The 13,309-nt window shown below is 59.3% G+C and overlaps 1 protein-coding gene across 11 annotated transcripts in view; it reads left to right on the top strand.

Moving 5' to 3' along the window:
• Positions 1 to 13,309, top strand: part of PHLDB1 (pleckstrin homology like domain family B member 1) — a 53,561-nt gene that overhangs the window by 34,179 nt on the left and 6,073 nt on the right. For 5 of the 11 annotated variants that reach the window (XM_045283547.1, XM_045283549.1, XM_045283544.1 and 2 more), the window contains 11 exons: positions 1,600 to 1,710; positions 1,858 to 1,944; positions 4,120 to 4,257; positions 5,589 to 5,729; positions 5,860 to 5,962; positions 6,598 to 6,642; positions 7,168 to 7,462; positions 7,550 to 7,640; positions 9,073 to 9,219; positions 12,389 to 12,505; positions 12,750 to 12,852. In XM_045283547.1, coding sequence (XP_045139482.1) covers positions 1,600 to 1,710; positions 1,858 to 1,944; positions 4,120 to 4,257; positions 5,589 to 5,729; positions 5,860 to 5,962; positions 6,598 to 6,642; positions 7,168 to 7,462; positions 7,550 to 7,640; positions 9,073 to 9,219; positions 12,389 to 12,505; positions 12,750 to 12,852 — 1,378 coding nt within the window. The remainder of the gene's footprint in view (positions 1 to 1,599; positions 1,711 to 1,857; positions 1,945 to 4,119; positions 4,258 to 5,588; positions 5,730 to 5,859; positions 5,963 to 6,597; positions 6,643 to 7,167; positions 7,463 to 7,549; positions 7,641 to 9,072; positions 9,220 to 12,388; positions 12,506 to 12,749; positions 12,853 to 13,309) is intronic. The other 6 variants (XM_045283551.1, XM_004712779.2, XM_045283548.1 and 3 more) reach the window with 3 other exon arrangements.

Genomic DNA, 13,309 nt, shown 5'->3' with positions numbered 1-13,309 from the left:
CCTCCGGGCTCTTAGGGATCGGGTGTTCCGACACGCGGATTCATGGGCCCGTGTTAGCCTTCGCTCCAGTGCTGGGTCGCTGGGTCGGACTCCCCGGGGTTTAGCTGGACACAGTCCCCGGTGCTTCCTGTGCTCATGCTTCACGCTCAGGGTAGTGGCGCAGGGCTCCCTCCTTCAGGAAGCCAGTTTGGGGTGAGCCCAGCCACCAAGTCTTCTTGTTCCCTTGAGCACAGGTTGTTGCTTACCTTGCCTGCCGGGGACACAGACACAGGAAAGCCTCACCTGCCTTTGGGTCTTGCAGGCAGGCAGGCCAGCTGGCTGAGGGAGAGCGGGCTGCAGGAGGATACGTTCCCAGGTAGCCATCATCCCAGGCAGATTGGGATACAGGGTAAACTGAGCACCTTAGAAGTTGAGTTTGGACTCAGGGAAGGGTCTGGTTGGAGGGCCAGCTCCAAGGGATGGGGACAGCTGAGGACAGTCTGTCAGGAAGACACTGAGAAGCACACAAAGCGGTGGTGGGAAGTTCCGGCTGCTGATGGGGCCCTGTGTCGGCCGCGGCTTGTCTGTCTTGTGGATCATGCTGGCCACTGGCTGTTTTTGAAGAGAAGGCTGATAGGACTTGGAGACTGGACTCTACATTCTTGTTAGATAGTTGTTCGGTGCAACAATCTAACAACAGAAGGACCGGCTGCCAGATCCTGCGCCATCGGCACAGCGGCTTTTGGAGCTCATTCTGAAGCCGTGGTCTCGCTCCATCTTGGTGAAGGCCTTCCTCTTGTTTTCCTGACCCTCCACCTTCCCATCCTGATGCTCTCTCCAGGGGCTGGTCCCCCTGATGACATGAGCACGGCATGGGAGGTAAAGTCTCGCTTCCTCCAGAACAGGTCTGGTCGTGCCGGGCACTTAGAGAAGTCTCTGCCAGCACTGTCATGCCAACGTATCAGTCCCCATCCTGTCTTCCTCTCCATGGTCCAGCCTTCGCGGGCATGGGGGAGGGATTAGAGACCGTGGCACCTGAGCCCTTGCAGTGGCATGACTGCAAGCTACCACTTTAAAGAGGACCCTGGGCGGCTGATTTCTTGATGGATCCTTCCCTGAGTGCTGATTAGGATTAGAAAATGCAAATGAGCAAAGACAACCAGCAAACCCAGCCTCCTTGCCAGCTTAGGGAGCTAGAGAGACTGTGCAAGGGTGGGTGTGTGTGTGCGGAGTGGAGCAGAAATATCCGGCTGGAAACTGGAGGGAGTTTGGGGGGTGGGAGTGGGGGGTGGTCTAGGCCACCAAAAGCAGAGGGTTGAAAGTGGGGGAGGGGAAAGGCGAGGTCATGAGCCTGGACTGTTTTGGGGGAGAGGGCTGATAGGACTTGTTATATAGGGGAGGGAGAGTCCAGTGGGGCCTGGGCCATGGCTGGTTGCCCAGGGTCGTACAGAGGGGGAAAAGAGCTGAGGGAGGAGCTGACTGCATCCCTTGAGTTTGCCCAGGGTGGGTTGAGGCCAAACAGAAGGGTTGGTGGTTTCCCTGCACCCAGGCCTGGGCCTGGCCTTCCCTGGATGCAATCCCATCTCCCCAGGGCCTGATCATCCACCTTGTCCCCTCCAGGAGCGCCTGGCTGTGCTGGACAACCAGGCGGGACAGATCCGGGCCCAAGCCGTGCAAGACTCGGAGCGCCTGGCCCGGGACAAGAACGCCTCTTTGCAGCTGCTACAGAAGGTAGCCCCTGGCAGCCTGGGCCAGGGCGAGGGTTGGTAGAGCGGGAGGTGGGTGTGGAGGGGTAGGGAGATTGGCCAGGGTGGAACCCCCGCCATGGCCTCCCTTCTTGCCCTCCTCTCTGACTGCTGCTGCTCTTCGCGTGTGCAGGAGAAGGAGAAGCTGTCCATGCTGGAAAGACGCTACTACACTCTCACTGGGGGCAGGCCATTCCCGAAGACCACCACCCTCAAAGAGGTAGCAGGACCCCCCCCCCCCCAACACACACACACACACACACAAGGAGGCTTCTCTGAGCGATAGTGTGGGGACAGCTTCCTGAGCTGCAGGGATCTGGCTGTGGGGGTGAAGGGCGTGCCGACAAGGTCTGAGACTGACCCCCTGGGGCTATGTCAGCCACTGCTGCCTGTCTTACGCCCAGGAGCCCACAGAGCCTGGCAGCTGACTGTAGCTGAGTATCTTGAGGGAGGGGCTGCGTAGCTTAGAGCTTTGTGACAGCCTGAGGCTGAGCAGACCCACCCTGAGGGGAGCATGAGGGCCAAGGAGTGCTGATCCTAGGCTACCCATTCCTCCCCGTCTCCCTGCTCCTCATCCCAATGCATAAGCCATGCAGGCCTGGAGTGGGGTGCTGGGCTCCACCGTGTACCCACTCTGAAGGCTGAGCTGTTCACCCTTGAGAGTGCAGCTGGGGACAGAGGCTCTGGGCCTGTCCCCAGGGTCCTCTCAGGCTGGGGCCACCTCCAACCCCTTCATCCTACCTGCTTCCACTCGGCTCTGCCCTCAAATACGAGAGGTTGTTGTAACTGTGTGCTCTGTGGGGCCTATCTGCCCCCCAACACACCTGCAGCTCCTTCCCAGGGCCCGGCTGGCTGAGGGACTAGCCCGGGCTTGGCACACTCTACAACCCATCTGCCCAGCTGTCCCACAGAGGGCCTGGGCGCCTATGCAAAAATCAGTGTGTCGAGTGGTGTGTTAATGTGCGTGTGCTCTGTTTGGCATGATGGGTCCGTGTCACACACTGGGCCCTCCTACCTGTTTTACGTCACGGTGGCCCCTAGAGTGGGGCCTGCAAGCGTCCCCTCACCTGCCACGTGTGCCGGCAGACAGGAGATGCTGCACTTGGTCAGCACGCTTGCTCCAACACCTCGCCAGCTCAGTGCTCTGTGGCGTGTGATGACTAGGGCAGTCTCAGGCCTCCCAGCCCACAGCTGGTACCTGTCCATGTCCCTACCTGATTCCGGGCTGATTTTTCTCCCTGGTTTTCAGCTCCTCCCTGCTATGAGCTCCTGTTCAGGTCCAGCGGGTAGGGTGCCAGGGGGCCCTCAGGGACATGTGACTGGTGCTCGGTGCTGCCCGGTGTGCACCTGTCCCCAGGGGGTTAGAGACAGAAGTCCTAGTAGGAGGGTCTGGACCCTTGGCTTCTAGCAATGGGCCAGTCAGTTTTTGGGGCAGGGGCTGCCCCAGGAGGAACCTGCTTGTCCTTTTCTAACCCTCACCCTGCCCTGAGTTTGGGTTGACACGGAGTGACAGCCCTGTGACCTGGCATGCCATGTGGGGCGTCAGCACCATTCATTTCCCTGGGCCTCCTGGCAGCTAAGGAGTCGGTGAGCCTTCAGAGGTTCTGCAGCTCTGTTCCTGCTTGGACCTGTCTGCTTCTGCCACCTGCCCCAGGTGCTTGCCCAGCCCCTGTCTAACAGCAAGGTGCCTCTGGGTGCCCACCTATACCTCCTGCCTCCCCTCAGGCCTGCCTCGGGCAGGGAGAAGGCCCCAGCTGCCCCTGTGCCCAAGAGAAGGGCAGTGCTCTCAGCATTACAAGCTGCCCCTGTTCCATGCCCCCATCCCAACCCCTGTCTCCTAGTGGGTACCAGTCCATGAACCTCTTGTATTCCTCCCTGCTCCAGCCTTTCCCCAAGTACGCGATGCTTGAGCGGCTGAAGGCATGGGGCTTCTTGCCTGTGCCCCCCTCCCCTGCGCCAGGCCTGCCTGTCTGAGCTCTTGCCTCCTGGGACCTGGGTCCCTCTATCTGCCTTCCTCCCGAGCTGCCGACCTCCTCCTCTTCTGCTTCCATCTCACCCTTCCTTATGGTCGGTGGTCCTGTGTCCCTGTGGCCCCGGCCCACTGGTCATGGGCTGTGTCTCTCTTCTGCCCACCAGCTTCTTGGCTGGAGGCCAACAGGGTGCCCAGCACCCATGGCCTGGGTGGCCGGCCAGCCGGACCCTGTTGTCACGGCGGCGTAGCTCAGTGCTAGCGTGGGGATCTGGGGTTGGGAGTGTGTGTGACTGTTCTTCTCCGCCTGTTCCTTACTGTGTCTCTCTCTTCCTCCTCTACTCTCATTCCATCCCTGTCCCCTCCCCTTCCTACCACTCGCCCTGGTCCTCACTTCATTACCTTCCACCCACCCGCGCCCTCCAGATGGAGAAGCTGCTGCCCCCTGCGGTAGACTTAGAGCAGTGGTATCAGGAACTGATGGCCGGGCGGGGGACGGGGCCTGCTGCCTCCCCTCACTCCTCCCCGCCTCCTCTGCCCGCCAAGGTCTCCCATCAGCTACAGGTAACCCCGCCCCCCCACACCCCCTACCCCTGGCACTGCCTGCCCACTGACCTTGCTCCTCTCTGCTCTGCTGCTCTGTCCGCCCATGCTCCTCGGGTGGCCAGGGTGCCTCTGAACCCTGAGGAGAGCAGCGGGGAGTTGCCCACAGGCTGTCCTCTTTGGTGCTGCCACCTGCGTCCGGTGGAAGGGTACTGTGGAGCCGTGGTCAGGTTGGGGAGCTGACTGGTTCCCTGGGCTGGGCCCGACCTGGTGGGCCCCTGAGTGTGGGCCTGCTCTGTTCCTGAAGCTCCCGGTCCTGGGACTCTTCAGGGAGTCTGAGGACTTGACACAATGGGGGCGCATGTGCCCTGTGAGGACCTGCTCTCCTGGTCTCTGAAGTGACAGCTGGAGACAGACTCAGTCACCCTGTGGGGCTGAGTAGAAGTGCTTTGCGGGGCTCCTGGGACTGCACATCTTGATGGGAGCAGGTTCCCCTTCCTCCCACGGGGCGGCCCTGGATTTGAACTACTGACCTTGGGGCTAGCAGCCCAGCACTTAATCCACTGCACCACCAGGACTCTTCGGAGGCTGGGCAGAGCGGGCAAAGACTCTCAAGCGGGGGTCTGGGGACATGCTGTGGAGGGTGCGGGGCTGCCTGGCCCGGGTACTCAGACAGCCTCCCGAGTCCCCATCCTGAGCTCAGCCTCCTGAGCTCCCCATGCCATTGCAGCGCGTGACCGCAGTTAATGTTTCCGGCCCCTGGAGGGACTGTGGGCCGCTCTGGAGAGACTTCTTACCCATTTGGAGTTCTCTCGTCCCGGCCACACATCAAAGGCCGCTCCTGAGACGGGGGAATCTCCTCAAGGCCACTCCGCTGGCAAGTAGCAGAGCCTGCGCTGCGTGCTGTGCCCGCTTAGGTGGCCCTCCCTCTGTCTGTCCCTCTCCATCTGTCCGTCTGGCCTGCTACTTGAGGAGCCCCTCCCAGAGCCGGGGGGTGCATGGCCCCAGGTCACAGAGTCACCAGCAGTGACACCCACTGGGGCCAGGAGGAACTACCCTCCAGTCAGCCCTGTGCCATGCTGGCCAGCTGGCAGTGACCCCTGGGCAAGGACCAGTTTACCAAGTTCTCTCTAAAACCCAGATCAGGCCAAGGATTGGCCCAGGGAGGGAGAACTTGCAAAGGACGCAGCTGCCAATAGCTTCTGCCCACTGGGCTGGCGTGCCATCAGTGGGGCACAGGCAGCTGCGCAGGACCCATGCCAGGTGGCACTTGGGATCACAGCCAGCCTAGGCAATGTGGCCTGGTGGCCAGGGGCCGAGGCCGGGTTCACCAGGCTGTCTCTTCCTTCCAGGTTTACCGCTCCAAGATGGATGGCGAGGCCACCAGCCCCTTGCCCCGGACCCGGAGTGGCCCCCTCCCCTCCTCCTCTGGCTCGTCTTCATCCTCTTCCCAGCTCAGTGTGGCGACCCTGGGCCGCAGCCCCTCCCCGAAGGTCTGCATGATGGTGGGGGTGCAGAGGGCTGGTGCCTGGCCACCTGGGGAGAGGTCTGGGGCCCCCTGGAAGCCGTGGGGAGCGGGCCCTTGGAGCCCCAGGTCCTGATCGGCTGCCCCTCCCTCTGCAGAGTGCCCTGCTCACCCACAACGGCACAGGAAGCCTTCCTCGAAACCTGGCAGCCACACTGCAAGACATCGAGACCAAGCGCCAGCTAGCCCTGCAGCAGAAGGGTGAGAGGCCAGCCTGGGCGCCCCACACCCTCACCCCTGTCCGCGCTCCTCACAGGGTGCTCCTCCCAGAACTGGGATCCCGGCAAAAGCAGAAACACATTCCATTAGACACCTGAAGGAGGGTTTCCAGGGATGCTCTCCAAAGATCCCAGGCCAGGGGACTTAGGGGCCGAGGCTGTGGGGTCTTCCTGCAGTTCACTGCCGTCACGCCCATTCCAATGCAGAGCTCCCCTACAGGACAGGGTGGAAGTGCCCATGGGTTTCTGAGACTGGGACTCTTAAGGGAACAGAAAGCCTGTCTTTGTCCTGTGGAGCAGCTGGTGCTTTCCGTCTGCTGGCCTGGCGAGTTAGTAGCCCCACGCATGGACACTGTGCCACCAGGACCCCTTGTCACCCAGCAGATGAGGGCAGTGCCCGTCGATCTGAGCCAGGCTGATCTGAGACCTCCTCTCTGAAGGCAGGGGGGGTAGGCATGTTGACCTCCAGAGAGGGTTCCCAAAGAGGGTTCCCAGGGGTCTCTGTGCACCCCTCCCCGTGGACGTCTCGGTTGGTTTGAAAGTCCATGTCTCTGCTCTCTCTCCTCTCGTCCCCTCTGCCTTTCTACCCTGCCCTCTGCCCGGGGTCCCTCACGCCAGTCGACTCGCTGCCTGCCGGGCCCCACCCTGCCGATGAGCCAGCAGGTAGAGCGGGGGTCACTGAGGGCATTGCTTTGTTCAGGCAGCCCTGCCCAGGCTTCAGCATGGTGCCACCACCCAGGGGGTCGGCTGGCTCCCTGTCCAGCTGAGGTCCTCTGCCCTGCGTCTGCTTCTCCTCTCCCCCTCCTTCCTTCCTGCTTCCCTTGCTCTGGCTTCTGCCTTGCAGCTGGGGTCTGTGTTTGTCACCCTGGGGGCTCGGGAGGCTCCCACTCCCCCTCCATCCCTGGCTGGCCCCCAGCAGGCAGGCTGGGCGCATGCATCCTGCCTCCCTGCCTGCGCAGGGCTTGGCTGTCACGTGCCTGGGCCTCTCTAGGAAGTTTCGGGACCCTTTGTGGACTTGGGGTACAGAAGCAACCTTGAAGCCAGACCGTGGGGCTATGGCCACTTGTGCAAGTGACTGCAATGCTGGTCTGGGGCTCTGGGGTTTCTAGGGTGCCCCTGTGTGGACCTCTCCACCCGTGCCTCTGGGTGGGGGGGTGCCCGCCATGACACCCCCTCTTCTTCCTGCAGGGCAGCAGGTGATTGAGGAGCAGCGGCGGCGGCTGGCCGAGCTGAAGCAGAAGGCTGCAGCTGAGGCCCAGTGTCAGTGGGACGCACTACACGGGGCGGGCCCCTTCCCAGCAGCCCCCTTGGGCTTCCCCCCGCTCATGCACCACTCCATCCTGCACCACCTGCCGGCAGGCCGGGAGCGTGGGGACGACGGGGAGCACGCTTATGACACGCTGAGTCTGGAGAGCTCGGACAGCATGGAGACCAGCCTCTCCACGGGGGGCAACTCAGCCTGCTCCCCAGACAACATGTCCAGGTAGCTGGGCCCTCCCTGCCTGGAGCCAGCCCCGCCCTCCTTCACAGCCCTGCCACCCACTTGCTCTCCTCGCTGTGCCTCCCCCAGTGCCAGCGGCTTGGACGTGGGGAAGCTGGAGGAGATGGGGAAGATGCTGAAAGAGGCTCACGCCGAGAAGAGCCGGCTCATGGAGTCCAGGGTGAGGTGGATCTGGGCCTGACTGGGAGGCAGGAGGGGTGGGAGCCCCAGGGTCAGCGGCCCTGGCCCACCCAAGGTCATTGCTCCACCCCAAACCCTTTTTGACCCTCACATCATTCCCTGGAAGCAGAAGTGGTTTTCAAGTTTGCAGTGTTCAAAGTAGGGCTAGGGTGCTGTGGAGAGGCAGGGCGGGTGCGGCCAGTCCGGTTTCCTTTATGGGACCCTCTTCTGTGGACCTGTTGACTGGGGGAACCTCACGGAAACCTGGTAACGCTGTCCACTCCGCGTTGCCCTGTTAGCTGAAAGGTCCATGTTCAAACCCACCAGCCACTCTGAGGGAGGAAGAGGAAGCTGTGTGCTCCCGTAAAGGTCTACAAAGCCTAGAACTCTCTTTAGGGCTGCTCTGAGCTGGAAATCAATCCAGCAACAGTGTTTGCCCTTTTCTTTTTGGGGAGGAGACTTGCATGGTGCAGTGGGTTAAGTGTTGTGCTGCTAACCAGAAGGTCAGCAGTTCAAACCCCCCTGCTGCTCTGTAAGAGAAAGATGAGGCTGTCTCCTCCCATGAAGATTTCCCGTCTCCGCGGCCCTGGGGAGCAGGTTTTCTCTGAACCGTAGCATTGCTGTGAGACAAAATGGACCGACTGGCCTGTTTTGTTTCTTTTAAAACTGCATGGCAAAATGTACATGTGGTTTCTCAGCGCTCAGCGACCCACACAAGGTCGGCACACCGGTGCTGCAGCCAGGGAACAGCCTGGAGATCTACTTCCGAAGGGCCACGGCTCTGCTCTGTGATGTGTGGGGTGCTGTGAGTTGGAACTCACACAAAGGAAGCGGGGTTTGGGATTTACCTGCACGGCAAGTCATCCCACTTGGGATGCTCGCTGCCCTCGAGTCCATGCCGACCCTATAGGACAGGCTAGGACTGCCCCCGTGAGCCTCCAAGGCTCACTCTTTACGGGAGTAGAGAGCCTAGTCTTTCTCCCTCGGAACAGCTGGTGGTTTGAACCGCTGACCTTGCGATGGTTGGCAACCCACCATGTAACCCTTGATGCCGTATGTTAGCTGTCAGAGAGTTGCTTAGCCAGTCCGTAGGCTGAGCGGTCCTAGCGGGTGCTCAGCACCCCGTTGGCCGATTGCGTGGTTGATTGCTTCCCTTCTTCTCGGAGTTGGCAGCGATGGTGTGTTTCGGCTCCACTACCACCTGAGCCCCTTTCACAGGGGCCGAGCCTCAGAGTGTCCCGGGTCCCAGGGCTGATCCTGGCGGCAGAGCTGGGACAGTCATGTGTTAGAGCATCGCCCCTTACCCAGCAGGCCCCTTGGGGCAGGTGGGCTCTGGGGGTGGCTTCCTCTCAGAGTGGGTGTTTCCTGGGCTGGGCCAGGGTTGCTGGCAGGGAAGAGGGCGGCTGTGGGCACTGACCCCCGCTTGGCTGCAGGAGCGGGAGCTGGAGCTGCGGAGACAGGCCCTGGAGGAGGAGCGGCGGAGGCGGGAGCAGGTGGAGCGGAGGTTGAACAGCGAGAGTGCCCGGAGGCAGCAGCTGGTGGAGAAGGAGGTCAAGATGCGGGAGAAGCAGTTCTCCCAGGTGAGGGCGTGGGAGGACACAGGACGCAGGGGGCTTCAGAAAGTTCGTGGAAAGATAGTGTGGCAAGGTACTGGAGTTTTCCCACAGTGTTTTTGAAGCCCCCTCCTGCAAGGTTACCTTGGGCGTGGGTGCGTAGGGGTACCCCAGGGTGCTTTCCCTGGGTCGGAAAACTCATTCTATCCAGGAACGATTGCTGCTGGTTCAGCAGACGGCAGTCCACCTGAGATTCCATCGGTCTCACGGGCCGAGACCCCCTTGAGCTTATTCAAGCAAGTGTGTGTGTGGTGGGCGCCAGGAGGGTGTGGCCATCTCCTTGTGGGCGTTGGCACCAGAGGAGGAGGTCTGGCCAGGTCTGCCAGAGATGGGAGCCGGAGGTTCAAGAAACATGGCTGCCCTCGGCCCCTCTCTGCTTCATGAGTCCTCTCTGCACCCTTTCCGCCTTCCCCTGAGCTCCTCCGACACATGTCCTCGGTGCCAGGCCACCCCCAGGACCACCGTCAGCTGATGGTCTGACCGTAACCCTCTTCAGTCTCCAGGGCTGCAGTAGCAAGAGGACTGCAGTGCGTGACTGTGACTAATGGGTTTCGTCTTGTAGTTTAGGGGCTGGAAGTCTGATGTCAGGGCACCAGCTCTAGGGCTAGGCTTTCCGGTCCTTGGCTCTGGGGACAGGTCCTGTCTCCTTTCGGCATCTGTGGACGGAGTCTTCCTCGGAGCGCTCCATGTGTCTTGGCAGCAGCCTTCCTTGGGTCTGGGAGGTTCTTAGCACAGAGACTGCCAGCCCAGAGGACACCCTGTTCCTGGTACTTCTTTCTTCTTTTTTTTTTTTCCGCTTTATTAGGGGCTCATACAACTCTTATCACAATCCACACATATATCAATTGTGTAAAGGACATTTGTACATTCATTGCCCTCATCATTCTCAAAACATTTGCTCTCCACTTAAGCCCCTGGCATCAGTTCTTCATTTTCCCCCTCCCTCCCCGCTCCCCACTCCCTCATGAACCCTTGATAATTTATAAATTATTATTTTGTCATATCTTGCCCTGTCCGACGTCTCCCTTCAACCACTTTTCTGTTGTCGGTCCCCCAGTGGGGAGGTCACATGTAGATCCTTATAATCAGTTCCCCCTTCCCAACCCACCCTCCCTCCACTCTCCCAGTATCTGCTCACGCCACTGAAGTGATCATCCGTCCTGGCTTCCCTGTGTTTCCAGTTCCTATCTGTACCAGTGTACATCCTCTGGTCTAGCCAGACTTGCAAGGTAGAATTCTTATCATGATAGTGGGGGTAGGAAGCATTTAGGAACTAGAGGAAAGTTGTATGTTTCATCGTTGCTACATCGCACACTGACTGGCTTGTCTCCTCCCCAAGACCCTTCTGTAAGGGGATGTCCAATTGCCTACAGATGGGCTTTGGGTCTCCACCCCACACTCCCCCTCATTCACAGTGATATGATTTTTGTTCTCATGATGCCTGATACCTGATCCCTTCGACACCTCGTGATCGCACAGGCTGGTGTGCTTCTTCCATGTGGGCTTTGTTGCTTCTCAGCTAGATGGCTGCTTGTTTACCTTTAAGCCTTTAAGACCCCAGATGCTATATCTTTTGATAGCCGGGTATCATCAGCTTTCTTCGCCACATTTGCTTATTCACCTGCTTTGTCTTCAGCGGTTGTGTCGGGAAGGTGAGCATCATAGAATCCTGGCACTTCTTTCTTAGAGGTCTTGGGGCTCTCTTGACTTGCTTCTCTCTCCTTGTTAAGGTCAAAGTTGGGGACAGACCATAGCCCAGAGAGACTTCCCTTCATGCATCAGGGCTGTGACCTGAGACAGCATGTTACAGCCCATGTTAACCCTGCCTCATGTACACGGCAGACATAACAGAATCTCCCCTCCTCACTAACACAGGGAGATCAAGGTTTCTTATCCCTCGCATGTGGAGGGTGGTAAGCACACGCTACTGGGAACCCAGCTGATGCATGCTTTTGCAGGACACAGTTCAGTTGAGGACATGGGCCTTTGGCGGGCATCTCCAAGACAGCACGGCTTTCATTTTCTCTTGGAACAGGCGCTAGGAGGAGAGCTGATCTGACCCTAGGCCCTGGCCCCCGTGATGCCTGTAGGACTTGGACGAGCTGTCCCTTCTCAGGCCACCCCAGGGTGGAGGTCCTGTGGTGCCTCCCCCACAGTGCAGCAACGGCTGCCTGGTTTGACTTTGGGAATTAAGAAATAGCCAGAAATTCTGTTTTACTTGTGTGAGCAGAATTCTGTTGAATGCCAGGTCTCCCTCTGCTGCCTCAGTCAGGGGCCACTTTGGGACTCCCCTCCTCTAGATGCCCGTCAGGAGGCTCAGGCCTTGCTGGAAGAGCCCCTCACAGGTGCTGGGGGTGGAGGGGAGTCGCCCACCTTCAGGACCCTCCTGGAAGGCGTGCCCTTGGTTTTCCTTTAAGTGACTTGTGGTCTGTTCCCCATTCTGCCCTTTCAGTGATCCTTCCGGGAAGGGCACCAAACCAAACCATGGTCACTGCTGTCCAGGCGGTGCCGACTCACCACAGCCCATAGGGCAGGGTCGAACTGCCCCTGTGGGTTTTTGGGACTGTCACTCTCTACGGGCATAGGCAGCCTCCTCTTTCTCTTGACTAGCAGCTAGTGACTTCAAACTGCCGACTTTAGGGTTAGCCCAACTCGTAACCATGATGCCACCAGGGCTCCTCCTGGGAAGGAAGGTGGGGCAGGGGCCTGGGAGCACAACAGGCTGCAATTTCTGTTTGGTGTCAGAATGTTCTAGATGGAATAGAACTTAGTGATTGCCTAGTTCAGACCCATCATTTTACCTGTAAGGAAACAGAGGTCCAAATAGGACCTGAAATTTCTCAGGACATCAGAGATCAGATTTCTTACTGGGATCACCATTTGAGAACAGCCTGGCTTCCTGTTTTATTCTCCCAGCAGAAGGGGAGGGGGAGCAGGGCTCTGTCTTGGATGTAAGTAGACTCGGTGGCAGTAGAGCGAGGCCAAGGGGAGCCACCTTATCTGCCCTGGAGCAGGCACAGCCCCACATCTTTGTGAAGCCAAGGGGCTGGGAGGTGATGGGGTTAAGAAGAGAAACTGGTGGGCCTGGACTAAGGGGAGCAAGGTGAACCTCCTGGTCTTGCTCTCTGGCTCCCAGGCACGACCTCTGACCAGATACCTACCAATCCGGAAGGAGGACTTTGACCTGAAGACCCACATCGAGTCCTCAGGCCATGGGGTGGACACCTGCCTGCACGTGGTGCTTAGCAGCAAGGTACAAAACGGGCCAGCCCCGGGGGAGGCCAAAGGGCCCTGTGGTCAAAGACCCCTCCTGGGCCCTCAGACTGGTGGCCTCAATACCTGCCTCAACCCAAGGGTCCCTGCTCCAGGACCTGGGATGCTGGCCCGAGGAGGTGTTGGGGACCCTCCCTGGCTGCAGGGCACGGTGACAGCACATATGTTGGGACTGTTCTGGGGGCTGTACGTCTGGACTCTCCTTACCGCCCCTGTCCCGCCAGGTCTGCCGCGGCTACTTGGTCAAGATGGGGGGCAAGATTAAGTCCTGGAAGAAGCGCTGGTTTGTCTTTGACCGGATCAAGCGCACCCTCTCCTATTATGTGGGTGAGTTTTGAGGCGACCATCCTGGGGGCCCAGCAGAGCTGGCACGCCTGGGCTCTGTCACCAGAACAGCTGGTGACTGTCCCCTGTGGCTCTGAAAGGAAGCCTGGCTTCCAAGTTGGGGACTAGGGCCTTGGGTTAGGCCTTGTCCTCCCCTCCATGTAAAATGCACAAAGTGTATCCAGTTCACCACCATTCATCCATCCATCCACGCACCCACCCATGCACCCATACCATACATGTATGCATCCATCCACCCATGCATCCACTCATTCACCCATCCATCCATGTATCCATTCATTCATCCATACACCAATCTATCCATGCATCCATCTATGCGTGTATCCACCCATACTTTCATTCATCATCCATGCATCCATCCTTGTGTCCATGCATCCATCCATCCATACATTTATTCATTCATCCATGCATCCATCTATCATGCATCCATGCATCCATC

This window comes from Echinops telfairi, unplaced genomic scaffold (genome assembly GCF_000313985.2).
Source record: "Echinops telfairi isolate 266 unplaced genomic scaffold, ASM31398v2 ScPeMD7_7463;HRSCAF=8501, whole genome shotgun sequence".
NCBI classification, from domain to species: Eukaryota; Metazoa; Chordata; class Mammalia; order Afrosoricida; family Tenrecidae; genus Echinops; species Echinops telfairi.
Note: the sequence above shows the minus strand (reverse complement) of the source record. Positions and strands in the feature narration are given on the sequence as shown.